The sequence below is a fragment of the Anoplolepis gracilipes genome, chromosome 6, assembly GCF_047496725.1.
Source record: "Anoplolepis gracilipes chromosome 6, ASM4749672v1, whole genome shotgun sequence".
Classification (NCBI taxonomy): Eukaryota; Metazoa; Arthropoda; class Insecta; order Hymenoptera; family Formicidae; genus Anoplolepis; species Anoplolepis gracilipes.
In genome coordinates, this window is record NC_132975.1 from 643,026 (window position 1) to 670,652 (window position 27,627).

Here is a 27,627-nt window from a genome sequence, read left to right on the forward strand (position 1 = left end):
GCCGATTGGCTGATCTCTAATTAATATCTCATTAACTATTGCGAAAATTGCAAAATGGTAGATAATTTTTTTACTCAGTTTAACCTACTCTACCTGCACGTAACGGGTGGTTCGCAAATTATGGGAAACCCTGTATATATATATATATATATATATAATATAAGTGATATACATATATATTTTTATATGATTATATTCTTTAAGTTTTCTATTTAGTAAAATTAATAGAAATATTCTATGTTTAATTTTGTCGTGAATTAAGGTTTAAACAGTATCACTTAAAATTGACTCTTAGATTGTAAAATATTTGAATATATAATTAATTGATTGATTCAACATTGAAATTATGTCGAAATAATAGTCGAAGATTCGTCGATAATTTGCTCTATTTCGATGTCAATTCGATTGTACTTTCAACTTTACTTCAACATTAATTTTTAACGTTAGTTCGACGTCACATCAACTATATATTTCTGACTGGGTATTGGAGTAAGTATGGAATTTCATACCTCTCTTTGAATCTATATATAAAATAAAATTTTTTAACGAAAAAAATTAAAAGAAAATGTTTAACTTATTAACTTTTTTTTTACAAAAAGTGCATTGACAAATATAGAATCCTCCTCGCTCTTCCCCTTCTCGTTACTGATGACTATGTATATATAACATTGTATGTACATAATTAAATATTGCAAATTATAAAGTGTGATTGATTCCATAATGACAGGGTTCTTATTCCTATCGCAGCTATGTCGTCAACTCAGAGTTCTCAGCTCCGGGACCAGGAGCCTTAATTGAACTGGCTAAATTCACGTTGATATTTATTTTGTTAATAACAATTAAATTAACAGCCAACAAACATCAAAATCGCACCAATATTCACCAACAAACGACCAATAAACGATTGGTAAAGAAAAAAATTAGAAAAGTGAAAATTGACCAGCTAACTTTACAGAGGTCGACCCTTAACTAATGAGGTCTCTTGAATTTTTTTTAAACCTAACTTTTAAGTAAAGCTTTTATACAGCATAGTGACTCTGACTACATATATGCAACTTAACTATCATCTGCCTATAAATCATAAATTTAAGTCCAGGATTGAATTGGAATTGATAATTATAAATCATTATTCTCAATATACTTTCTAGCTTATAAACTACGAAGTATTTTTCTATCGATTTTATAAAATTCCGATTTTTTATTTTTTATTTTATATTATCCTTATTCGGTTTATGTCAAATTAAATTTAACAGCTATCTTTGTATCATGACTCAAACTTATATTATTATTTAATTTTAACATTATGTTATACAACACTTCCTTGCGCTAAAGAAAGCCCAAAAATGGGTCCGAAACGTTCGCCTTTATTTGTTTTTATTTAGATTGTATAAATATATAAATTTGTAATACATCTATTCATTTTTGTTATTAATACTGTACTTTGATTTTTTGATAATATTTTTGCTCTGTAAAGCCTCTCATTTTAATTTTAAGACCAAGAGAGCGATTTTATATATTTATTTATTATACAACATATTAAATCTATTGATACTTGATACTTAAGGGGATGCCGTACTGTCTTACCTTACCGATAAAACGCTAATATTTTTTAAACTCACCGATATCTTTGTTAATTAAAATGATTGATAAATCCTTTTCTACGATTGAAGTATTTTTAATAACAATGCGTGATAGCTATATTTCAAATAAAAAATCAAACATTTACAATTTTGTTATGACTTTCTTGCGTCAAATCACAAGAATATTTATCTGATGTAAAAGTTCTGCAGCTTATTCATGCAGCAATTGTAGCTGGCTCGATAGGGATAACATAAGAGAGTATTAGTGAGCTTTTAGAAATGAGTTCGAAAGTCTAATAAAAAAGATAAATGTAGTTGAACTTTTCGTGTATGTCACACCGGGATCCTCTTATGTGTGCGTGAGATCAAAGCAAGAGAGAGAGACAGAGCGATAGAATAATCGATCGGTATTATCGACAATTTTAGTTCCACTAAGAAGAGGGCGCAAATCCGTCGGAGTTCGCCTGTCACTCCGGGATCCCCTTAAGGGGATCTCTCTTGCCTTGATTTCACGCACACATAAAGGGATCCCGGAGTGACATACACGAAAAGTTCAACTACATTTATCTTTTTTATTAGACTTTCGAACTCATTTCTAAAAGCTCACTAATACTCTCTTATGTTATCCCTATCGAGCCAGCTACAATTGCTGCATGAATAAGCTGCAGAACTTTTACATCAGATAAATATTCTTGTGATTTGACGCAAGAAAGTCATAACAAAATTGTAAATGTTTGATTTTTTATTTGAAATATAGCTATCACGCATTGTTATTAAAAATACTTCAATCGTAGAAAAGGATTTATCAATCATTTTAATTAACAAAGATATCGGTGAGTTTAAAAAATATTAGCGTTTTATCGGTAAGGTAGGACAGTACGGCATTCCCTTAAGGCTCCTGAGTACTCGCCGCGGAACTTCGATGTCGACGGTGGCGACATATAGTTCTGTCTCTTTCTCTCTTTTGGGAAATATGTCAGAAGCGAGAAATGACAGCCCAATTTATGTTGCGACCTACGTCGTAATTATTTGCTTTTTGCTAGTGTTGTGATGTGCAACGTATTTATGAAACTTGTGAAAATGGACGGCTGCCAAGCTGTGTAAGGAATAAACTGTGTAAAGTAACATTTTCCTCTCCTTTCGACAGCTGTCAAATCGCGTTTTTCCGTATTTCAAGGATTCATTTCGGACTCAATTTAGTTATTTATCAATTGTCAGCAGAAAGGATTACCAGCCGTCTATTTTTACAAGTGTTTTGAAGAGATTGATAGTATTATTTCGTTGAAATATGTTTTTATTTACATGTCAGTCGCAACATAAATTAGGGTGTCATTTCTCGCTATTTCTCGCTTATGACGTCACGATTTCAATATGACCGCGGCGACTACTCAGAAGTCTTAATGTGATATTATATAACTATTGAGAATATGATACTATATTATAGAAATGAAAAATGTTTATGCATATTTTCTTTTATATTTAATATAATGATCATTTATAAATGTATATGGTATATACATGTATACAGTTCACATAAAATGCACACAGAATTTACTATGTATTTTATTTATTGCAATATATATATATGTATATATATAGTTTTTTGCTATATTATTTGCACAAATCTTAAAAACACAAATTTAATAAATTTGTGATATTATATTTTGTACATATTGTGATAATATAACAATGATTACTTCTTTAATGTCTGCATCATAATGAATTACAAATAATAACCAATTTTATTCAAAAGAAAAAAAAATTATATTTCTTTATACATACATTTAAAAAATCCAATAATTCCAAACTTTTCTTTTTATCGAGTTATTCATGTTATCAAGTACTTGTATTCTTTTTTGTATATATTATTTAAAACTTGTTTTATATATTATTTGAAACTGCACATTTTGTGTATTTTCTTACCATTATGAAGTTGACACACAAAAGGAAAAGTTATTGTGCATGGTCATCATTTTCTTCGCTAAACAAACAATATATTTATAAATAATATTAATCTAACATTTTTTAATCATATCTGCCGCAAATTTGTTTAATATAGTATGGTGAAAATTGAGTCTATAAAGGTTAATTGTAAGAAAATAGATAACTATAACATGAAATAATAAAAATATTACAATTTTATTCTTTATTATTTTTTACTTTTTTTATGTATGTACTTACAATATATTTAAACCATTTAAAGCAGCAGTCGCGCCGTCAACGTCCGTGAATAATGAAGAAAAAAAGAGAGAAAGAAAATTCGAACTGTTTTGAGCTATTCTGTCATTTGCTGCAGGTCTTTTATAAATATCAATGCTGTCTATTGGTGGTAATGGATCATGTGACAACACTGGACCCTCATTCTGTATCTGTAGTGAATCATATATAAGCTTTAATAAAATAACTTTATATTAATATTTCACAATATTTTGCATAATATGGAACATTACCTCCTGGACATTAACTATGATCTCCTTCATATCTGCTAATATAATGTGTCTTAAAATGTTTTTTGGTAACCTTCCTTGATAACGTTTGCTACGCTTTACTTGACAATACTTGACATAATCATCTTTAGACTTAATTCGATTTAGCACAGCATGCACACATTCTTCTAACCATGGTAAGATATCTGTCTCTTTCCAAAGATGAAAACTACGCATTATGTACAAATTCTGTAGCTTCTCTAGAGCTGATGATGTACTAGCTTGAGCTTGAGAGTTAAAGAAGTCATGATTCATTACCTAATAAATGAAGTATTTATTTTTTAACTCACACATTTATGTTATTTTGGATTTTTAAGGCTCCTGAGTAGTCGCCGCGGTCATATTGAAATCGTGACGTCATAAGCGAGAAATAGCGAGAAATGACACCCTAATTTATGTTGCGACATGTAAATAAAAACATATTTCAACGAAATAATACTATCAATCTTTTCAGAACACTTGTAAAAATGGACGGCTGGTAATCCTTTCTGCTGACAATTGATAAATAACTGTAAATTGAGTCCGAAATGAACGCTTGAAATACGGAAAAACACGCGATTTGACAGCTGTCGAAAGGAGGAAAATGTTACTTTACACAGTTTATTCCTTACACAGCTTGGCAGCCGTCCATTTTCACAAGTTTCATAAATACGTTGCACATCACAACACTAGCAAAAAGCAAATAATTACGACGTAGGTCGCAACATAAATTGGGCTGTCATTTCTCGCTTCTGACATATTTCCCAAAAGAGAGAAAGAGACAGAACTATATGTCGCCACCGTCGACATCGAAGTTCCGCGGCGAGTACTCAGGAGCCTTAAGAAATATATAATCTCTAATCAAATTTTTTAAAATCTATAATACCTTGGGCTCTGTTTGTATACTACATTTCTCAAGTAAAGGTATCAATACACCTGGAAACATGATAAGAGCATTTTGAAGAAGCATATCAGCATTATCCTTATTTCTCAAACGAAAATGAGTCAATGCCAAGCTGTAAGCTATATTTGGTAATTGAGTTAGATTTCTGGAACTTTCCCACAGATTACAAAATTCTATGAACCATTCATATTCCTTAGCTCTTAAGGCATAGAAATCAATGGCTAAGACGACTGCTAATGGATCTCCTTCAGGATCCAATGATAAAAGTAATTTACAAAATTCCAAGCTTGTTCTAAAATTTTTAATATAAATTTTATTTATTTTTCCACTCTAAGCTTCTCTTAAATTTAATGTTATGATGTTTACCTGTAGCAAGCTCGTCCACCAACAAATCCAAGATGTTTAAAAAGTGTTATAAAAAGGGCACGATTCTGTTGTTTCCTATAATCTAATCTACACTGTGCAGTTGTTACATTGAAAGATGGATGAAATGCACATTCTAAACAATACAGAGCTCGTTCTATAAATTCTGCTGCCATTGGTAAATCCTCACTCAATTTGCATAGTTCAGCTAACTGTAGGAGAGCGTCTACATGGTAAGAATGTATGTTTATTATGCTCTGAAATATAATAATCTATATTAACATTTACATGCATATGTGTGTGTATATATATATGTACTGTGGATATCTGTATTAATATATAAAAAATATTTTTTTGTAATTCTTCACAGTATATACTATATTTAATAAATAAAAAATAATTAAAAATATATAATGACTCTTTTTCTCTGTCTCTCTCTCTCTTTCCCTTCTCTAATCTAATTCTCATTATACTATACATTCACTTACAATTATATTCTCTGGATTTAAGCTTTCAACAGCTTGCAAAAATTTAAGTTGTATTTGTTTGTAAGAAGTACTGTGTTCATATACAAAATATTGTACATTCCTCTCTATAGAATAATCTAAGGACATTGTTAATCCAGATTTACCAATTGGTGGCCAATTATCTCGTGAATAAACCAACCAGGTCTTTTTCAAGTGTCCAAAATGGCCTCTACTTCTTCTTTTGCTACAAGAATAATAATTTCTTTACTTAATAATTTAGAAATTATACATATGCACATGTAAAAAAAAATATATATAATTATAGGTATATACCTTCGCTCAGCTTGTACAGTTTTGCTACCAAAGATTCTCTTTAATTCGTTATATGGATTCAAGTGTTTATGTTGTATGGTCAGTATATCTTCTTTAGATTTTTGATTAACCCACTGTGGCTCTAAAACTTGATTACTACAACTTGGCAGTGGCTCTCCAAGTAATTTGTTTACTTCCCATATGCTTCGCTCAATCTCATCTTCATCACATTCCATATCATGTTGTTGATTCTTAGTTTTTTCATTATCCAATTTCTTACGCTTTTTTTTCTTTTTACTACATTTCATATCATTGCAACTTGTATTGCAATTTGTGATCAAATCCTTATCTTGCTTGTCGTTGGTATCTTGTTCATCAGTGTCAGAATATTGATTTAACTGCACATACAAGTTTTATCATCATCATCATCATTCGAAGAAGAGAAATTATATAAATACTGACGACAATATAATACATTCATCTGTATACATACCACATCAAAGACGTTGAAAGTCTTGGACTTAGTATCATTGGTCACCGAAATTTCTGTATCACTTACAATGTCGTTATCTTTTTCAAGAATTACATTGCTACCATAAATTTTTTTCATATATCGCGTGGACATTTTAATTTATTCGAGAATATGAAGAATAGCGTTAAAAAATGCAAATATAATTGATTCTTCGAAATATTGAAAATATCGCCAGTATTTTTTTCATCACAATCACGAGAATGTTAATTCGCGAGATACTTGTAACACAGATTAATAAATAGATAGCTAAAGGCCTATATAAAGATGAGACCGGCAATTCTCACTGATTTCAGCGCCATACTGTAATAGTGGCCAATGCAGTAACTACGTTCCTAAGATAAAGTAAATAGATGAGTCAGACAAGGATAAAAAATCCATCGCTCTGGCTTTGTCTTACTAATAATGAGTGTCTCGTTCGGCGACAAGTAAGAGGTTTCACCTTTTACGTGTAGCGTTCGTGTAATTCGGAAAGGACAGAATTTCATGATATTATAAATAAATAAATAAATAAAAAATTAACCTGACCCCTATATATGTTATATATAACATCCCAAGTAGCACATGTTCGTTTAATAAACGTTTCATAACGTTTTCTAAACGTATCTTTTCGTATTAGATACGTTTAGAAAACGTTTATAAAACGAACAGTGCTACCTGGGATGTACCTTTATTTATTAAATCTGTTTTTTTAATAAAATGTTTTATTATTATTATCACCTAAATCAGTCATTTAATTAATTTTTAATTTTTTTTATAATTAATTTAATTTGTTCTATAGTTATTTTTATCCGAGAGAAATACTACGTATACGTTTTATAATAAATTAATATATATATATGTTCAAAAATTATATTTGACCTTTAATTTTAATTTTTATTTTATTAAATATTAACGCACATATACTCAATTGCGAATTATATATAGATGAAAAAAAATTCCCATTGTATGTAAGAGAAATTTCGGAACTCTTTGATAAAGCTCATCTAGCTTACTCTCTGTTATATTTTGCTCTTATAATGCGTTCGGCAAGTCATAAACGATTCGAAAAGATAAGCAAGCTCGCGAATCATTTCCGACAAAATTTCGGAATTCTTTGATGATAGATCATGTTACTCGTATGTTCTTACTCTTGACAATCAGGGAATCAGCACACACATACGCACGCACGTAGGCACGTGTGTTAAATTGATCCGTGTCCAGTTTATGGTCCACCCAGCATTTTCGAAAATGCTTGACTATTGGTCAATTTGCTTGCGATCTTACATTCTACGGCCATTGTAGATGACCCATTATGCGTTATGCAAGAGTGTGTGCATGACATATAGGGTGCGTTCGGGGAACTCGCTATCACACTACCAACGCAAACGCTACCAAAAATGTTCGCGAAGCCAATAGCGTAATAGCGGTAGCAAGCTCTATGAACAGCAATAGCGTAGCATATTACCAATTTTAAACCTAACTAAATACAATACTATTTCACATTTTAGGTATGATTTACTAATATTAATGATTTTTCTTTTTGAAAGAAAAAAAGTTATATTTTGATATAAATATTTATAAAATATTTAAATAATTATTATAAATATCTTGTAAATATTTTATAAATATTGTCAATATTGTCATATTTATCTAAATATTGATGTATATATATTGCTGAATTTTTCTTTATTACGTATTATGCCGGTCAGTTATAATAATTGGTTATGCTGAACACTACTGGTGCGTTCGGGGAACTCGCTATCGCACTACCAACGCAAACGCTATCGACACACTACCTCGGAAGGAATAGCATTGGTAGCGTAGAATTATGACGTCACACACCATCATTAATGACGTCACGATTGCGTTTGTTAGCACTACTACCTATCTCTGTGAACAGTCGATAGTACTAAATTGCACGAATAGTGTCGCCCCGAACGTACCCATAAAGGCCGGTCTATAATGGCAGTAAGCGGTGCAGAGTAAGGAGTAAGAAATAAGGAGTATGAAATAGGATTTGTCCATTTCGTTACTCCCGGCTTTTAATTCGTCAGTTGTTACTCTGTATCGCTTACTGCCATTGTAGACTGGCCTTAAGCCGTAGTCGAAAAATTGCTACAGATGCTTTAAAAAGTACTGCATTAACCAATCAGGCTAAAGAAATCTTTACTCAATTTATTTTGATTGATCAATCAAATGTTTTGAAACATCTGACGTGTCTCCTGGATCGCAATCATATTATCATATAAAAACATTAGAAATTCTTTACTCAATTGCCAATGCGAGTTTTGATTGGCTTTTGCTGTCTGCTTTCTGTTTTTCTGCCAAAGTGTGAATGAGCCTTAAAAAAATTTAGAATTTTACCGCACATGATTTTTTCATTTTTCGGATAAACTGAACTTCCAAACATTGTAAAGAATTTATTCGTGACCACCTAACGATTCTGCATCGAATAAACTGTTGTTTAAGTCGATTGGACGAAAAATAAAAATGTTTGGCAAACTTTATATCAAAATTTTAATTACTTAATTAAAAAAAAAGATGAACCTCCAAACGTTTTAATTAGACTTCCGATCATCTCCACACGATTTCCAAACGATTAGTTAATTTTAATTATAAAAAAATCAAAGTAGTTCGGCTAACTTTACGAAGCTGAAGTCCGACTGTATCATATTCTCTAGTTTTTAATTTGCGAGTAAAGTCATTAGATTAGTGATTTTAGTTTGCGAGACTGTATACCACAGACTTCAATATAATACTAGACTGCTAACTCCCTAGATTTTGCTTATATAGGGCGTTTTCCAGCAAGCGACACAGACGACACAGTGTCTATTAGTGTGAGGGAGAACATTCGTTGTGTCTCACTTACACTAATGGACACTGTGTTACACTGTGTCGTCTGTGTCTTTACTGGAAAATGCCCATAAAGTGTCCTCGAATTTTATGTACTAATACCTGTATTCATAGTCCTTCCTTGAGGAATAAGGATTCCTTATTTCTCATTCGACGTTTCATAAACCTTCCTTGACCAAACAAGGAACTTTATTAGCTCCCTTATTTCAAGGAAGGTCACGAGCTTCCTTAAGGAGGAGATTTTAACCTTTTTTAGCGGATGATGCGCAAACATAACCTTTTCAAATTAGCTGTCACATTTCAATTTGTTATTATTTGTGATGTTACGCATTCACATTAAACGTGCATGATGGACAATGAATTTTTTAACGATTCTGACGAAGGATTTGAAGATGAAAATGTAGAGGATCGGATTTTGTTGCGACTTGCGAAAAGATATATTCGTGATTGGGAAAATCTCATAGAATTTTTCGAAGATGTTCCTTTTCGAAAAAGATACAGATTCAACAAAGGAGCCATAATCGAGATCCTATTACCTTTAGTGAATGATAAGTTAAGACGGTTCAATAATCGAGGACTGCCGATTTCTCCATTAATACAGCTCTTAATAACACTGCGTTTTTATGCAACGAGTAGCTTTCAGGTTTGTAAATTTTGTTCCGACACTATGATATATATATATATAAATTAAAATAGATAATTTATTTTTATTTTATTTATATGCTGTTTTAATTGCAGATTGTTAATGGAGATTTACGAGGATACAGTCAAGCATCAGTATCGAGAATTGTTGCACGAGTTTCCAGAATTTTAGCGTCACACTTAAGTGTATATATTAATTTTTCCACCGAAGAAAAACGTCGAAGGAATAAAAATCAATTTTATGAAATGGCCAACTTTCCATCTATAATAGGATGTATCGATTGCACCCATATACGTATTGCGAATCCTGGAGGAAATAATGGAGAGATATTCCGAAATCGAAAAGGATGGTTTTCTTTAAAACAGGTATGTACAGGTTTTTTCAACGGTTTTATTTTGCTAAATAATCATGAAGTTTATATGAAGTTAATTTTTATGATATATTTGTTTTATAGGCTGTAGCTGCTCCTCAACGAGAAATTCTCGATATAGTTGTTAGATATCCAGGTTCAACTCATGATGCTGTAATATTTGATAGAAGCGGTTTGCACTGTCGTTTCGAGTTGGGACACCTAAACGGAATTTTACTTGGTGATAGTGGATATGCATGCCGCAGTTATTTGCTGATGTCTGTTTTAAGACCTGAGACAGATGCAGAAGTTCGGTATAATATTGCACATAAACAAATACGAGTTATCGTTGAACAACTGTTTGGAGTTTGGAAACGTCGATTTTCATGTCTGCATTATGGTTTAAGAACAAAGTTGAGCACATCGGTGGCAATTATTTGTGCCACTGCAGTTTTACATAATATATCTATTCAACATAATCTGGAGGAAGTAATCGAAGAGGAGTTGTATGAGAATATACAATTTGAAGACATTATAAATCAAGAACAAAATGGAGTAGGACTTGCATACAGAAATGCTTTCATTTTAACACATTTTTCGTAAAACAGAATAGCGAATTATAATTATATTTTTATATAATTATTTACATATATTACGATTCTGCATCAAATAAGCTCTTGTTTAACTTGATTGGACGAAAAATAAAAATGTTCGGCTAACTTTAGTTCGAAATTTTAATTATTTAATTAAAAAAAAACGATAAATGACTAAACATTTTAATTGGATGACCAATCATGAACAAACGATGACCAAATGATTAGTTAATTTTAATTATAAAAAAATCAAAGTGGTTCGGCTAACTTTACGGAGCTTTCTTAAGGGTCTACCAGAGGCACTGTGGAGATTCCTATCGGCCGGCTGCGAACTACGGATTCGTTTTTGTCGTATTACAGCTAAAATTTAGAGAAAATCGCAATAAAATTATGATATTTTTAATCAGCAACATTGTCTGCAGGTTCATAAAGAGCGATTTTTTGGAAAAAAGGTCGAAATAAAATTTCCAAAAATGTGCTGCTACCCGCGGATCAGGTGTAGCTGCTTCTTGAATTCGAATTAAATTTATTATAAATTTTTAAGAATCAAATTGTAAAATCCGGCTCTTTACGAAGCTTCTAATTTTTATAAAGAATATATTTAAAAAAATTCATAAAGAAATATAACTTTTTCGAAGCTGAAAACGAAAAATTAGAATATGGCTATCTGTACCTAAAATACAGCTAACGAATCGATGTTGGTAGCACCGCTTGCTAAGAAGAGAGAATGAAAGACAATAATGTCGTCTTTGTCTCTCTTGAAATGTAATAATATTGTACGTACACAGACATACACCAATACATTGAATAAGAATTCATTTTTTAATGTTGGTGACGCTGGAATTTTCTCGTCGGTCCGGTAGACCCTTAAAACAGTTTAAAATTCAAAACTGAACATATAAACGCCAACGGTTTTTCGCATGTTTTGCTCGATGTTGAGTGTTGAGTACTTATTATTGATAAGCGTCAGTTTTGATGACGATTTCTTTTCGCAATAAAACTTTTTCGAATAGACTGTTCACGGATAAGAGGAATTTGTTGTTGGAATCAACGAAACGTTTTCGAAGTTGCAATAACAGTTTGTTATACATAACCGTATCATTATGTGATGATTGATGAAAATGATTATGTAGCATATTTAATTCTGAGTAAATATGTTTTTAATTCTGTTTTTTTATTATTTTGCCGAAATAATAAGTGTATCTTATTTAACTTTTAAAGGTCACATATGGATTATTTTACTCTCAATATTTTAATATATTCTGAAGACCTTAAATAATAAAGAAAGTGTTTAAAATTTATTTTTTAACTTTTATTATACATAATTTCTTACAGATATTAAGGAATATATAAAATTTTATAGGTTTTTTCAAGCATTTGGGACTGCTAAAACTAACAAGACGTAGCGATCTATATATGACCTAAAACAGAGCAACAAAAATGTGTGACTTATAAGGATTAATAAAAACTTAATATTTCGTAGCCTACAAGCATAAAATCAATAGTTTTTAACAAGAAGGATCTCAGTGAAGCATTTTTACCTAAGCTATGAAAGTAATAGGAAAAAGGCAGTTATCAAGTGGCAAATCAGCCAAGTCGAACACAAGTGACACCACAATCATACAAACAGAGGATACCTCTGAGATATCCATCAAAGTAATTGTGAGAGTTCGCCCACAAAATGAACATGAGCTGCAGGATAATAGCAGAATTGTAGTTGAAGTTGTTGACGATAAGATGTTGATTTTTGATCCAAAAGAGCAGGAGACGCCTTTTTTCTTTCACAATGTAGCTCAAAAAAGTAGGGACATGCTGAAGAAGCAGAACAAACAGTTACAGTTCATTTTTGACAGAATTTTTAGTTCAACATCTACTAATACTAATGTGTTTGAAGGAAGCACCAAGGGCTTGATTACTAGTCTTCTTGATGGCTACAATTGCTCTGTGTTTGCGTATGGCGCCACTGGTGCTGGTAAAACTCATACTATGCTGGGCAATGAAGAAGATCTTGGTATTACATATCGTACTGTAGCAGAACTCTTCTCCGAGATCGAGAAACAAAGTAATCATCGCGAATTTCACTTAGGTGTATCCTACTTGGAAATATATAATGAGAATGTACAAGACTTGTTGCATAAGTCAGGCCAATTACACTTGAGAGAAGATGGTAGATGCGGAGTTGTAGTTGCTGGTTTAGAACCAATCGCTATCCAAAATGCTGAGGAATTACTATTACTATTGGCAGAGGGTAATAAGAACCGTACTCAACATCCAACAGATGCAAATAAAGAAAGTAGTAGAAGTCACGCAGTTTTTCAAGTGTATATCAAGATAATTAATAAGCTGGATAGTCAAGTGCAGCGAGTCAAGCTATCTATGATCGATTTAGCAGGATCTGAAAGAGCTTCGGTTACTGGTTGTAAAGGTGTAAGGTTTAAGGAAGGCGCTAACATTAATAAATCTTTACTGGCCCTTGGGAATTGTATAAATAATCTAGCAGATGGTATAAAACATATTCCATATAGAGATTCTAAACTCACGAGACTACTGAAAGATTCACTTGGTGGTAATTGCCATACTGTTATGATAGCCAATATTGGTCCCTCTAGCCTTACTTATGAAGATACATATAATACTTTAAGATATGCAAATCGTGCAAAGAAAATCAAATCGTATGCCAAAAAGAACGTATCTTGCGAAATGCATATTGCTGGTTACATCAAGATAGTGGAAGAACAGAAGAAGGAAATAGATATTTTGAAATCGAGATTAGCAACTTTTGAGAGCGGAAAACAATTGCTGGCAAATAAACCAAATAAATTGATGTTAGAAACGTATTGCAAGCTTACAAAATTATATGAAATGAAGAAGGATTTGATTGAAAAAGTGTTGACTTTGGAAAGTTCTGATAAGATTTTAGCCTGCAGGATACTTTATAAGAAAGATGCGGATGAAAGACTACATAATTTAACAACAGCTGCCAATGGTTTGTCAGTGGAAGAACAAAATGCAAGTGGAAAGTCTCGTATTAACAAATCTTTACACTACTTCCAAAGACAAAGAGATTCCCTTAAAGCACAAATGCAAGCAACATGGCAGAAATTATGTTCAGTTGAGACAGAAATACAAGAAATAACTACTCAACTAAAAATTAAACCTTTTGATGAGAATCTACAGATTAAACTATCTTTACAAGTTTCCGACATTGAGAAATGTTGGATTCCCAATATGCAGCAACACATAAAGAAATTTTGCAGTCTCCTGCAATGTGAGAGGCAATCGATTAACACTATAATGAAAATAATGAGTAATACATTGCAAAATTATTATAATATAGTAAAAGGTTATGGAACAATGACTGATAAAATGCAACTAGAATTTAAAGAATTGATAAAATTACTTGAAGGTTTCCGAAATATTAAATGGTCTGATTCGGACACAATAAGCAATGAAGAAAATTTCAATGTATTTACTTGTTTAAGTACAATCAGAATGGATCCATTAAATAATTCTATGCCAGCGTTTTCGATAAAATCGGAAAAAATTGTTGAGGAATGCGACAATCGCAACACCATCAACAATATTTTGAATTCTACTTTCGACACTACTGCAAGTGAAAGTAACGATATCGATATTTTTAATTTAAGTGAAGAGAATGACGTGAATAGTCATAAAAATAATGTGCCGAATAATAAATTTGTGCAAGACATTCCACGTGAAAAAACTATTGTAAAAATAATACCAAGGAAACGTGTACTATCTGATAAAAATAGCGAAAACAGCAGCACACCCCTGAAGCAGATGAAAAAGTTATTAATGAATAATAAAAATATACAGAATAATGGTCGAATAGATAAGGAGAATAAGCAGAAACCTACTCAAATGAGCGCCAAGAGTATTGCCATTCTAAATAAGCTAAAGAATAGTACAACTAATCTTACACCACTTCCATCTCGACACAATAATGCCGAAGAAAGAACGAATGTGATGCTTAAGATGATACGTAATAAAGAGAGGCGCGGTCTTATGACAACACATCCATATCATAAATCTACTATTGGAAAGAGGTAAATAATAGAGAAAATTTATAATGTTAAAAGTTAATATCTTTATATAATAATATATACGTATATAATAAACGCAGCACCACCTTGGGTTATGCTAATCCAGCTACATTTAAAAAAATCTTTAGACTTTTTCTTCTTTTTGTAAAAATAGCTGGAGTATTAGACATTTTTCAGCGATGTATTCTCTTTTCTTAATGTCTGGAATATCAATTGAAAAAAAAAGGAAACTTAAAAATCAAAGCCTTAAATTCCAAATTATAAGCAAAAACTTTGAATTATGCTAGTTCCATGTGTTTAGTAAGGTATTTCAGAGTTAAGAATTTTTTATGTATTTCTAAAATAGATAAATGTTCCAAATACATATATCATCAAAATATAAGGTAATTTCGATTTAAAATTGAAATTTATTTATATTTATTTTTAAAGATAAATTACTTAAAAAAATTGAATTTACTTTTTTATATAATTTCCATGTATTTCAAAGTAATGCTTTTAATCTTTGGATCATTTAAATAAAATAAAAATATCTTTTCAAGTTTTATCAAATAAAAATTAAATAGAAAATATATAAATTATAGTTATAAAAATTATATAAATAAGGAAGAAATTTGGAAGAAATTGAAAGAAATTTTTGAATGTGAACTTTATAATTAGATAATATAATTTTTTTATTTTTCATTTTTATTTTTTTTTGAAAGATTTTGCCTGATATATATTTTGGAATAAAACTCTTTCTAAACTGAGAACTAAATTTATGCAAAATTTCTACTACTTTAACAATTTATATATATATTTATATATTTGTATATATACTTTTGCAGTTTACATATAAGATAAGATAGATTCTCATTTAAGAATTACATGAATGAATATTTGTGAACTTTTATAAATGAATTTGAAAGTCTAGTAAAAATATATTTATTTTAAAAGTATTAAAAAAATTTTTTCCCATCTTATTTTATATGTATAAATAGCAAAACTTATATTAAGTAAATATATTATTGTGTGAGATTAGATTTTGGTCAGCAATACAAATAACTTTAGGATTCTTGTAAACATTAACACTAACAATTTTTTCACTTATTTGACCTGCTGGACGAATTAAGTAATTATGCAGACAGCGGTAAATTTTTCTTTTCAGTTACTAGTAACATTATTTGATTTTACATTTAATTCTAAGCAATAAATAAATCTGCATATCTTAATTATTCTCTTATAGACTAAACACACATAGGCACATGCACACACTTATAAATACATATATATGTATACATAAAATGTTTCAAAATCAAATATTCTTTTAATAACAGATTCTCTGATCAACTTGAAAATTATCCTCAATGAAAATGCTGACATTAATAATTTTCGATTTCGAGTTATAAACAATTAAAAAAGAAAAGTTTTTGCAAAACTAAACATTGTAGAAAGAGTTAAAAAATTAACAAAACTACATATTTCAATTAATTTCAGATAAAGTTTACTTTAATACAATTTTAAGACTTATTTATTATAGTTATAAAAATATATGATAAAAAATGATGACCTCTCTTGGCATTTTTTCGTTGAGGAAAAATTGCCTCCAAATTGTTTGGACTAGAGAATTTATTATTAAAAAAAACATTCAGTAGTTTTAGGAAATCTTGTGTATATTATTTTAATAACTATTTTAATATAATAATATTTCAATAATATTTGAATAATATTTTAATAAATAAAACTTTTTATTACAGACCTACTCCAGCTCTACCATCTACTAGAGTTCCATGGTAGCAAATTAAAATGAGCTGTCTATGTTTTTAATGTTATATTGGGAAAATAGTAGACTTATGAATATTGTACTATATAAATAGTTATTTTAACAAAATAATAGTAATTTAACAAACATTTATCAAGATTAAATTATATGTAAAACTGGATATTGTCACTTTTTTCTTGAATAGATTTTTTGACTATATGTTTAAAGTTAATTATATAATAAAATTATTTTTTAATGTCATTCCATGTTTTTTAACTTGAAAAGAAAAAAAATATATAAATATAGTAATACAATAAATTAAAAAGAAAACTTTTGTATAACTTTAACTATACTTTAATTATACATTATGTATTTGTGCATGATGTAATTATATTTTTAAGAAGTTATAGATTGAATTAAAATAGATTTTTACCTGAAATGGAGTTTCTATTGTCTGCAAAGTGTCGACTACTTTTAAGAAAAAAAAATTATGAAATTTGCTAAGAAATAACTAATTTTACAATAAGTAACGACATAAATTGTGTAAAATTACATATAAATGGCAAAAAGTTGCTTTTATCAATTACTTTTTCTCTAAATCTTCATTGAGATTTTCCTGAAAATAAATGCATCATAATATTTTACTGCTTTATTATTTGTATCTTGTGTATTCAATTTGAAATACTTACATATTCTTGCAAGGCATGTGACACATGTTTCGAAATTTCTGGAATAGACAAGTCTGTAGTTGATTGTCGACCACTGATTATCGTTGGCAAAATTGATCTCGAACGATCAAAGAGTGAAGCAAATGATTGCAATAGAAATGCCAAAAAAGCTAATGATGCTAACACACTTATGGGATCGAAAGCCCTAAAATATACATGTAATATTATTGTTATCGATACATGATTGTAACAAAAATTAATATAATTATATGTATATTTAAAAAATACCTACGAGTAATAAGCTGGTAACGTAGATGAGTCGAATCCACTATAGTAACTACGTTGAAGATTCGACTGTTGTCTGCCATAATTTTGAGAATTTGGGTAAGGTAAAAACATGTTCTTTGATTCCGACTTGTATGTCTCCGATAAGTAACATAAGGGTGGATATTTGCAAGATGGTGTTTGGCTTGCAATTGTCTCCAATCTTGTATGAATTTCACAAAGAATCGTGTCAAATACACCGAGCAACAACGAAATTTTCAGCATTTTTTTTATGCCTGTTTACCTCACATTTCAACAATAAGATATCTTAACGATGACAGACGAGTTATATATATGTAAAAAATAACGGTCTTATTCCGAGTCTCTGTACGCGCTCCAATTGTTGAAGTAACTTAAATTATGATAAATTCGAATACAATTACAGATAATATAATTCCAATCATCATACTATTATATATGCATATCATTATACTATTATATATGCATGCCTTGAGCATAAAATAAGCGTAAAATTGTGCACGGCAAGTTGATTTTTAAAATAGGACATCTCGTTTATAGAAATCATAGGAACGATGGTACCGCTAACTGCTAATAAAACGATGAATTCAATTCGCTTTATTACTCTAGTTTAATGTCACTTTATTATCACATTTAAGATTTAACAGATTTTTGACGGCTTCTTTGTATTTATTAATCGAATATTGATCTTCACCATTGTTTGTAAGATCTGAGACGGCAATTTTATATTCCATCGCGTGCGGGATAGTCTCATAATCGTAATCAACTGGTAGTGTTGGCCATGTATACAGAGTTACTAGATTTGTATGACTCTGACTAGTGTCCCAATTAAAATATTCCATATCTGCAATAGATTTCTCAGTTTCCCATGATTCTGTTCTCTGCAATATAAAAATAGTCGAGAATTCAATAAATGAAAAAACTGTATATTTATTTGTATTTATTTTTGATTGTTGTTAATATAATTTACCCAAGATTCGTGATACACTGCTGTAAGAAGATACAAAGCATATTCTAAATTTTGCTTTTTAGTTGGACACTTATCGGTTGTAATTGTTATTATATCTGTTTCTAGATTGTATTTATTTCCCAATAATCTTGATAACTTATCTTTGGCATGAGTGTCTAAACAAAGCGAGGATAGTTTTACTTGCAGATTCACAATCCTAGCAAGCGGATCTCTAATTGTGGGTGAAGAATAACAGTAGTCAGATGTAATAATCTCGATGGGAAAATGTTTTCTACATTTTACTTCATTTTCCAAATTATTAGGCCATTTTGTGCAAAATTGTTTCAATGCTTCGCAATGCCTCTGAATTGCTGGTGGTGTTAAATGCAAGAAGTTTGGTATTTTCATCAGCTCTGCATTAGCATATTTGCTGGGTGGTGCACCTTTTTCATTATATCCTTGACGCAATGGTAGAGGTACTGTGGAGGGGTGAAAGGTTCGCGCACTTGGCCATACTGATGGCCAGTTCTGATCGGTAGGCATGTCTGTAATTCTTGGTTGTGATATGGAAATTTTTCGGGTTTTTCGTTTTTCCTGCATAACTCTCTTTTGTGGGTAAAGTTCCAGTATGCGAAATTCTGAAAAACTATATATTATCTTTGTGTTTCCAACAGATTAGAGAGTAGGTAATTAAAAAGACAATTAAAAGTAGTAGCTAATTAAAAAATAAAGAATATATTTAAATAATTGATACTAACGTTCCAACTCATTGCTGTTCGCTTCCAAGACATTCGAATGCGTTGCGAAAGGTTTCAATGGTTTTACTAAATTTGAAGTAAGATTTATCTTAAATCTACTCCTAAATAACAACATTTTTATGCACACTTAAAATAATTAAATAAAATTTTATATAAAAATCAATTCTGTGCTACAGATAATTCACTTGATCTGACTTAACCTGACGACGAGTCTAAAGGCTCGTTTACACGACAAGGCGTAAGCGCAGTATATACGATATACAGTAGCGCAACTATGTCGGCATCTTTGATACAGCGTACGTAAAAATGAACTGCACATGCACGGACTTGGTAGGTAATCAATCATGATTAGAGAGAAATCTTCTGTCTCAGTTCCTTTTTATTTACGCTCTCTCTTAATTTTATGGATATGTCCCATTGAATAAAGGTGCCTTTTCATGCTGACGCTCGACACTCATTTTTGGCGTCAAAACAGATCACGTGATCAAAATTGACGAATTGGTATTTTTATTTTTGGTCACGTGATGTCTTTTGACGCTGAAAATGAGCGTCGAGCGCACAGACTTCTATATAATACTAGACTGCTAACTCCCTAGATTTTGCTTATGTAGGGCGTTTTCCAGAAAAAGACACAGACGACACAGTGTAACCATATATGTAAGGCGCGTTCCGATATTCACTGCCAGTACTGAAAATCTATAGTGTACGTGACGTAAATTATAGATTTTCAGTACTGGCAGTGAATATCGGAACGCGCCTGTAATCATATATGTAATACTACTATATTGCTAACGGAAGTCGAGAAACTGTAGCCAAAATTACGGTGCGGACGATACTTCGTGTCTCGCTCTAGCAAGGAATATTGTGCGATGTGCGCATATGCTGAAACTGAAAGTGGGGATCAAAAGTGGGGAGAGAATTACTGTGGTATATGTGTATTTAGCATGATTGTTAGGTTATTTGTAATATCTAAATAATAATAATTCAATAATAATAAATAATGTATAAAAGGTGTTATTTGTGCAACCGCAAGACGTCAAAAAATAAAAACATTTCTATACATAAGTAAGTCTCATAAATATAAGTCTCAAACACATAAGTCTTATAAATTATAAGAATTAAAATTTTCTATCATAAAATCTTAATTTTTTATGTTTTGTTACATTAGATTTCCAAAGGATATAAGTGTTCGTCAGAAATGGAAGGATGCTTGTGGGTTAACCGAAGTCGATAATGTATCTAATAATTACATTTGTTCAACTCACTTTACCTCTGAAGATGTAAAGATATCAATAGTTAATGATAATTTAAGAATAATTTTGAAAACTAACCTGGATCAGTTCCTTCTGTATCTGTCCCAAATCCACCTCAATTTCAGGTTTTATTAACAAGTGACAACAATGTCAAAAGTGCAACATCAGAAAATGTTAATGCTTGTTTTGTCATCAATGGACTGTGTATCTGTTCTTCAAGACGAAAAACATATGGAAGAAGACGAAAAACATAGTGATGTTGATTCTTCTAATGAAGCCAATCAATCTTGTAATCTAAGAATAACTTTAAAATATAAGTCAGTTCTTCACACTTCATCTCAGTTTGAAGATGCATTAACAAGTGTCAACATTATTGAAGAAAATACTGTTATTCAAAATGAAGAACATATAGATTGTGGTAATGATGCTTCTTCCAATCAAACCAATCATGATTGTAAGGCATTTATTTATGTATTCATTTATTTATTTTATTTATTTATTTATTATTGACAATATAGCAAATTATTTGCAATCAAGTTATCCAGAATCATATGCTTTTTTTTATTATAAACTTGTTTTACTTCTACTAGGTTCTGATGAAAATTTTGACAGTACTCCTAAGAAACGTCGATTTCATGAACTTGATGAAAATTACAATAGTAGTTCCAAGAAACGTCGATTTTGTGAACCACGCTTTATCTCGGAAGTTACATTATCTGATTTTTCCACTCCGAGAAGAGCTGGAAGAACTTTAAAGTTTATAAAAGAAAAGGATCAAGAGAGAAAAAAGAAAATGAAACGCTTGCATGACGTCAACAAACGTTACAAGAAACGTATCGTCTCTTTAAAAGAAATGGTAAAACATTTAAATACTAAAGGATTGGTGTCCCACGATGCAGGAGATGCATTAACGGTAACTTATATACACTGATATAATTTCCTATTTTAAATTATATTCCAATCATTTTACACACATATATTTAATACTATGCAGGCCCATATTCCGAGTTCTAAAAATATGTTTCTAAATGTGTTTTTATACTTGTGTATTTATATACATTAAGTCGACTATTATGATTATATACATTTAATGATCATATACATTTAATTCACGATAAACAGCTCAAAATTACGATTATATACATTTAACAATTACATTTAATTTATAATAAACAGCTCAAAATATGGATCATAATAAATTTAGATTATACATTCTTATTATTATTAAAAAACTTATTATCATTGAAGGTACTTATTTTTATCATTGGAAAAATTTATTATAATCATTGAAAAAAATAGTTACATATTTTTTATAAATAATACATATATGTAATGTATTAATTTTGTAGTCGTTTTTTGAATCTGTATACAGGAATACATATATGTATTCCTATAATTTGCTACTGTATATTGTGTATATATATATATAATACATACAATAGTAAATTACAGGAATACTCTTCACAATAATTGTGGCATCTTGCCACAATTATTTGAAAATTCAAAGTCGTTAAAATTTTGTTAAATTAATCAATTTTCTTGTATTTTCCCCATATATATAGAGTATGATGTCCCAAGCAACAAATAATAAATTGGTGAAACTATTAAAGAAACGTATAGGAAAGTATTCCGAAGAGATTCGTAGCTTTGCCTTGACGTTACACTTTTATTCTCCTAAAGCATATAATTATATAAGAAAAACGTGGGGAAAGCAATTTCTTCCACATTCATCAACCATAAGAAAGTGGTATCAAGTGATTAATGGATCACCTGGTTTTACAAAAGAAGCATTAATAGCAATTATTACGCGAGCTTCGCAAAAAAAAGGTCATAGTAAATCTTGTTATCGACGAAATGTCTATTAAGCAGGAAGTTATATACAATAAATATAGTGGACAGTATTATGGTGGCATCGATTTAGGCAATTTTGAAGATGTAGAGGGAAACAAGTCATGCAAAAATGATAACCCAATAATGGCCACAAATGCACTAGTTTTCATGACAGTTTCACAAACTGAAAGCTGGAAGATAGGGTATTTCCTTGTTCGAGGATTGAGCAGTTTTGAACGTGCAAATGTATTGAAATTAGCACTTGAAACTTTGCATTCACATAATTGCTGCGTGTATTCTATTACTTTTGATGGAGCAGCAACCAATCTTGGAATGTGCGAAATACTAGGTACAAATTTCAAATATGGAACGAGTTTTAAACCATATTTTATAAATCCGATTACAACAGAGTCTTGTTATGTGTTTTTAGATTTATGTCATATAATTAAATTAATTAGAAACGTATTAGGAGATTGCGAAATTTTAGGGATTACAGATTTAGAAAACGACGAAAAAATTAAATGGTATTATATTCAAGAATCATATAAATTGCAGTGTAGCGAAGATCTTAGAGCGGGCAATAAATTAACGAAGAAACACATACTATAAAAATAATAAAATGAATGTTAAGTTAGCGATGCAAACTCTTAGTGAAAGCGTTAGCAAGTCTTTAATTTTCTTAAGTCAATTGCCAGATAAAGAAATTCAAGAAAAATTTTCTAAATCTATTCCTACTGCGCAATTCTGTCAAAATTTTAATGATATGGCCGATATGCTTAACTGTAAAAATAAATTTTCAAAACAAGAATTTAATTGCCCATTGACCGATAGCAATTATTCAAGATTGAAAGCGCATGCCGAAAACTTTGAAAAATAAATCATTAATTTGACTGATAGTACAGGAAAGCCTATTTTGAACACACAACGTAAAACTGGCTTTTTGGGTATGATTGTATGCTTGAGAAATATTTTTCCTCTTTTTCAAAAATTCAAATCGTTAGGCTTAACATATTTACTTACTTATAAGTTATCGCAAGACTATTTAGAAACGTTTTTTTCAGCTATTAGAAGCCGTAACGGTTTTAACAACAATCCAAACACTTTTCAATTTCAAACGTCTTACAAACGTTTGTTAATAAGACATGAACATAAGGAATTTGAAAATGGCAATTGTCTTTTTGATAATGTCGAGATTTTAAGCGTATCTTCAAGAAAGGAAAATTTTAAATGTCCGATTGGTAACTTCGATATGCTGCAAAGTACAGCAGAATTTGATCATGATTATGTCTCCACATGTTTTGCATTATCAACATTTATAGAAGAAGTTGTTTCTTATATTTCGGGGTTATATCACATAAGCTTATGGCCATCATAGATTGCTCCATATGCAAAAAACAATTACTAGGTACAAGTATGCCACTTTTGTCAAAATTGAAAAATAGAGGTCCATTTATTTCACCATCAAAAGATGTTATTTCAATTTGCAAAATTTTAGAAAGAATAATCCGTCAGTATTCCCACACATTGTTCAGCCCAAATATTAAAACAATTTTAATTAGTAAGATATTAAATCAAATAACCAATCCATTTGATAATAAAATTATGAACGAACATGTTTTGAGCCAAGATATATTTGATAATCATCAAAACCAATTATGTAAATATACAATTGAATTATATGTTAACACAAAATTATTTGATGAAACAAAAAAATGTCTGAAAAAGATACTTACCTTCGCGCTAAGTATACAAAGTTAATTTTGTTTAATAATCAGTAATATATTATACTATTTAATACTATTGATTATTAAACAAATTATATAATTCATAATATATAAGTATATATAAATATATAATCATAACTAATATATAATTATATTATATTAATCATAAGTAGTACGTAATAATTATAATATATTTAAATAGGTTTATAACATTATAATATATTTTCAAATAAAAACATTGTTTAAATCTTCATTTGATTGTAATTTACTGTAATAATTCTGATAATTCCTTTAAAATATTTACATCCTTGCTGCTAAAAAAAATGTTGACATTTCTAAAACTTTTTTCGCAAGTTTTCAAAATTCAGTCTTATAAATTTCATAATTCATAATTATTCATAATTTTGGTTTAAATTATATTATATATCGTTAATTAGAATGTGATAAGGTTGTTTTCTTCAGTTGTAATTTTTTTTGCTGTTTTATAATACTTAATAAAAAATTTTGTATCCCCTATTCATATCTCTCGAACAAGCCGCGTATAATAAACCACGCCTCTATAGACGTCACGCATGCGTAGCACGGCAGAAATTCCTGCTATACTTGTCTCTTTTCAGCGTATCTTTTTTCTCTTTTCCTCTTATGGGTGTTAGCAATATAGTAGTATTACATATATGAGTGTAACACAGTGTCCATTAGTGTAAGTGAGACACAACGAATGTTCCTCACACTAATAGACACCGTGTCGTTTGTGTCGCTTGCTGGAAAACGTCCATAAAGTGTCCTCGAATTTTATGTACTAAGAGCGCGTTCGGGGAGATACTATTAGCGCTAAGGTGATCCTTTCTGCGCATGCGCTGACATGTGCCGACGTCATTATGATCAGTACATGTACTTCTAACCTGCTTTTGGTCTTTAATTCTTGTCAGAACACATGTCGTGTTAGTAAAAAAAGTAAGAAATATAAATATTAAATTATGAGATACAAATGTGCAGTTATTTTATATCTTTTATATAAGCTTGTTTATCATACTTAGTATGTATATGTATGCGTGCAACACGCGCCTTCACAGCGCATGCGCAGAAAGGAATGTCATAGACTACGTTTACATGGCTTCCAACTTCGACTTAGTAACGCTGATGTTATAACTCCTACTTAAGATGAGTTGCGTTTACACGTTCAGGCTTAATAACTTTCGAGTGAAATGAGTCAAGGATATCCATGAGTACCAATATAAAAGTACGAAAAATTAAATGCTTGCTTGTAGTAAGATTGTGATCTAAATGTAAAAGAATCTGAATTGAAAAGAATGTTTGTAAACGAAGTGAACTTTTAGGTTACATTATGAATTTGGAAATCATTAAATATTTATTTGTCTAGTAAAATGTAATATAACTAACAAGTGAAATTAAAATTTTAGGTTATCAATTTTGGAAACAATTAATCGGGGAGAGGATGGAAAGCATTCACTCGTTTGTTGCCGTGTATTTGACAACTGTAGAAAACATGATCGTGCAATGTACATTACATGTCCGAAATAATTTGATTAAACGGCGAAGACATCTGAAAGAAATTATATTACAACACTTGTTGAATTCAACGCCACCAAATCATTTGCTTGACCTCGGACCTATATTATAATTTTCACGAGAAAAAGAAATATGGATGAAAGAACGAAGTTTTGATTGGTAGCATCGAATTGTTAATGGTCATTTTAAGGAAAACTGGGTAGAAACATTTCGGATGACAAAAGCAACTTTTCTCTGGTTATGTGATCAATTACGAGAAAAACTCGCTCCAAATTTAAACCAGATAGGAACCCAAGAACCAGTATCGGTGGAAAAGCAGGTTAGGTCTGTATTTGTGACTGTTTGTCTGTATTTCTTATCTAGCTGCTGTGAATATCGCATAGTCAGAAATAATTTTGGGATTCATAAGGCAACTGTGTGGAAGTGTATTCATAAAGTAATTGATGCAATTAATGCAGAACTAATGAGTTCGTGGATAACCATGCCTGGCAATGATGAGTGCCATGAAATAGCTGCGGCTTTTGAGAAAAAAACGCATGTTCCACAATTAATTGGAGCAATTGATGGAACATATATTCCTATTCTTCCTCCTAGCGATGGATACAGAGACTATATTAATAGAAAAGGATGGCCCTCTATGATATTGCAAGCGATTGTAGATAACAACTATAGGTATGTGCAAGTATATCATCTCACTATTTTTGTCTTTAATAGAATGATTGATTAACGCTATTATTTTTCAGGTTTCGTAATATTTATTGTGGTTCACCAGGATCATGTCATGATGCTGCGGTTTTTCAAACTTCAAAATTGTACAAAAACTATAATTTATTAATTCCCAAAATTGGTAACAAATGTTTCATTCCTTACTAAAGTTGATATTATAATTTCATAAAATTTACGTAAAACTTATATTTCAGGAAACGAAAACGGTATTAAATGTGTCAGTGCCTTATCTTATAATAGAAGATCCTGCTTATCCGTTACTGGAATGGCTCATCAAAGGATACACTAAAAGTGCTCGTCTCACTCCTGAGGAAGAATCCTTCAATGTATATCTGAATTCTGCCTGTGTATGTGTTGAAATAGCTTTTGGAAGACTGAAAGCTCGATGGCGACGATTACTTAAACGAATTGACGTACATTATACTTATGTACCACATATAATATCAGCTGCCTGCATTTTACATAATATAGTCGAGACGCGAAACGAAACATTTTTATCTGCGAACATGCAGTAACAGATGTACAAACCGAAATTCAGCAACCAGAACTAACAAGAACTCGAAACTTAGATAACTTTGTTGCCAGTCAGATAAGGGATACCCTAAAAAACTATTTAAATGAAAATTTTGAGCTCCGAAGAACATTTATAACATAAATAATATAATATATATAAAAATAACTTGTATAATAAAATGTAAATAACTAATAATAACTAATAATGTATAATTGATAATATAACTAATAATAACTATATGTAAATACTTGTATTACTTATTTAATTTTTATATAATATAAAAAAATTTTGTACACTTCATGAGTTATTTTTTCGCTGCCTATCTTATAGCACAAATTATAATATAATAAAATAATTATTAAAAAATTGTACAATGTTATTCATATGTGATTATCGGTATTTAAAGTAATTTATAATTTATAAAATAATTTTCATTTGTAATTTTTAAATTAATTTATAATTTACTTTTTTTTATTTATTTTTATTATAGTAATCACATAATACAATCAGTACAATTATTATATATATAT

The 27,627-nt window shown here is 30.2% G+C and overlaps 5 protein-coding genes and 1 long non-coding RNA gene across 14 annotated transcripts; 3 read left to right on the forward strand and 3 right to left on the reverse strand.

Annotated features, from left to right (window-relative positions):
• Window positions 1–3,287: 3,287 nt before the first annotated feature.
• Nulp1 (Nuclear localized protein 1) lies at window positions 3,288–6,869 on the reverse strand. Its single transcript, XM_072894790.1, has 8 exons — window positions 6,585–6,869; window positions 6,113–6,489; window positions 5,801–6,023; window positions 5,316–5,569; window positions 4,932–5,241; window positions 4,031–4,324; window positions 3,762–3,949; window positions 3,288–3,561 (listed from the first exon to the last, which is right to left on the reverse strand). The coding sequence occupies exons 1-8, from the start codon at window positions 6,714–6,716 to the stop codon at window positions 3,534–3,536; spliced, it is 1,806 nt and encodes a 601-aa protein (XP_072750891.1). The 5' UTR covers window positions 6,717–6,869; the 3' UTR covers window positions 3,288–3,533.
• A 5,279-nt stretch (window positions 6,870–12,148) lies between these two features.
• LOC140666899 (kinesin-like protein KIF18A) lies at window positions 12,149–17,050 on the forward strand. The gene is given in 4 exon segments (XM_072894452.1): window positions 12,149–12,169; window positions 12,524–12,581; window positions 12,584–15,107; window positions 16,838–17,050. Coding segments are annotated over 4 exon segments (2,643 nt in total). The 3' UTR covers window positions 16,878–17,050.
• A 47-nt stretch (window positions 17,051–17,097) lies between these two features.
• LOC140667110 (uncharacterized) lies at window positions 17,098–18,154 on the reverse strand. Its single transcript, XM_072894800.1, has 3 exons — window positions 17,803–18,154; window positions 17,532–17,715; window positions 17,098–17,458 (listed from the first exon to the last, which is right to left on the reverse strand). The coding sequence occupies exons 1-3, from the start codon at window positions 18,057–18,059 to the stop codon at window positions 17,426–17,428; spliced, it is 474 nt and encodes a 157-aa protein (XP_072750901.1). The 5' UTR covers window positions 18,060–18,154; the 3' UTR covers window positions 17,098–17,425.
• Window positions 18,155–18,293: 139 nt separating this feature from the next.
• Mrps35 (mitochondrial ribosomal protein S35) lies at window positions 18,294–19,745 on the reverse strand. 2 transcript variants are annotated; one of them, XM_072894793.1, is made up of 3 exons: window positions 19,521–19,638; window positions 18,784–19,408; window positions 18,294–18,694 (listed from the first exon to the last, which is right to left on the reverse strand). In XM_072894793.1, the coding sequence occupies exons 2-3, from the start codon at window positions 19,360–19,362 to the stop codon at window positions 18,419–18,421; spliced, it is 855 nt and encodes a 284-aa protein (XP_072750894.1). In that variant the 5' UTR covers window positions 19,363–19,408; window positions 19,521–19,638; the 3' UTR covers window positions 18,294–18,418. The 2 variants fall into 2 exon arrangements, with proteins under 2 accessions (XP_072750894.1, XP_072750893.1); XM_072894792.1 differs by having other exon boundaries at window positions 18,295–18,694; window positions 18,784–19,400; window positions 19,521–19,745.
• Window positions 19,746–20,237: 492 nt separating this feature from the next.
• On the forward strand, window positions 20,238–24,360 carry LOC140667107 (uncharacterized). Of its 5 annotated transcripts, none has more exons than XR_012046939.1 (5): window positions 20,238–20,585; window positions 20,689–21,227; window positions 21,364–21,686; window positions 22,336–22,952; window positions 23,665–24,360. XR_012046939.1 is itself a non-coding variant. In XM_072894795.1 (5 exons), the coding sequence occupies exons 3-5, from the start codon at window positions 20,921–20,923 to the stop codon at window positions 22,636–22,638; spliced, it is 933 nt and encodes a 310-aa protein (XP_072750896.1). In that variant the 5' UTR covers window positions 20,238–20,585; window positions 20,689–20,800; window positions 20,899–20,920; the 3' UTR covers window positions 22,639–24,360. The 5 variants fall into 5 exon arrangements, 4 of the variants coding, with proteins under 4 accessions (XP_072750896.1, XP_072750895.1, XP_072750897.1 ...); XM_072894795.1 differs by having other exon boundaries at window positions 20,689–20,800; window positions 20,899–21,227; window positions 22,336–24,360; XM_072894794.1 differs by having other exon boundaries at window positions 22,336–24,360.
• Window positions 24,361–25,438: 1,078 nt separating this feature from the next.
• Window positions 25,439–27,304, forward strand: LOC140667111 (uncharacterized). Of its 4 annotated transcripts, none has more exons than XR_012046942.1 (5): window positions 25,577–25,664; window positions 25,749–26,181; window positions 26,316–26,529; window positions 26,601–26,704; window positions 26,778–27,303. It is a non-coding gene; the product is annotated as an uncharacterized lncRNA (long non-coding RNA). The 4 variants fall into 4 exon arrangements; XR_012046943.1 differs by having other exon boundaries at window positions 25,749–26,176; XR_012046941.1 differs by lacking the exon at window positions 25,577–25,664 and adding an exon at window positions 25,439–25,567 and having other exon boundaries at window positions 25,749–26,529; window positions 26,778–27,304.
• Window positions 27,305–27,627: the final 323 nt, after the last annotated feature.

What these genes read in the sequence shown, in the direction of transcription:
- Nulp1 (XM_072894790.1), bottom strand. Translation starts at nt 6,716, where the DNA reads ATGTCCACGCGATATATGAAAAAAATTTATGGTAGCAATGTAATTCTT. An exon ending in GGTGGACGAGCTTGCTACAG is followed by an intron (nt 5,242 to 5,315) that starts GTAAACATCATA and finishes TAAAAATTTTAG; the next exon opens with AACAAGCTTGGAATTTTGTA. An exon ending in TTAAATGGTTTAAATATATT is followed by an intron (nt 3,562 to 3,761) that starts GTAAGTACATAC and finishes TTGTTTGTTTAG; the next exon opens with CGAAGAAAATGATGACCATG.
- LOC140667110 (XM_072894800.1), bottom strand. Translation starts at nt 18,059, where the DNA reads ATGCTGAAAATTTCGTTGTTGCTCGGTGTATTTGACACGATTCTTTGT. An exon ending in ACGTTACCAGCTTATTACTC is followed by an intron (nt 17,716 to 17,802) that starts GTAGGTATTTTT and finishes TGTATATTTTAG; the next exon opens with GGCTTTCGATCCCATAAGTG. An exon ending in CACATGCCTTGCAAGAATAT is followed by an intron (nt 17,459 to 17,531) that starts GTAAGTATTTCA and finishes ATTTATTTTCAG; the next exon opens with GAAAATCTCAATGAAGATTT.
- Mrps35 (XM_072894792.1), bottom strand. Translation starts at nt 19,635, where the DNA reads ATGTTGTTATTTAGGAGTAGATTTAAGATAAATCTTACTTCAAATTTA. An exon ending in GAACAGCAATGAGTTGGAAC is followed by an intron (nt 19,401 to 19,520) that starts GTTAGTATCAAT and finishes ATAGTTTTTCAG; the next exon opens with AATTTCGCATACTGGAACTT. An exon ending in CAGTGTATCACGAATCTTGG is followed by an intron (nt 18,695 to 18,783) that starts GTAAATTATATT and finishes TTTATATTGCAG; the next exon opens with AGAACAGAATCATGGGAAAC.
- LOC140667107 (XM_072894794.1), top strand. Translation starts at nt 20,921, where the DNA reads ATGTCAAAAGTGCAACATCAGAAAATGTTAATGCTTGTTTTGTCATCA. An exon ending in CAATCAAACCAATCATGATT is followed by an intron (nt 21,228 to 21,363) that starts GTAAGGCATTTA and finishes TACTTCTACTAG; the next exon opens with GTTCTGATGAAAATTTTGAC. An exon ending in ATGCAGGAGATGCATTAACG is followed by an intron (nt 21,687 to 22,335) that starts GTAACTTATATA and finishes CCATATATATAG; the next exon opens with AGTATGATGTCCCAAGCAAC.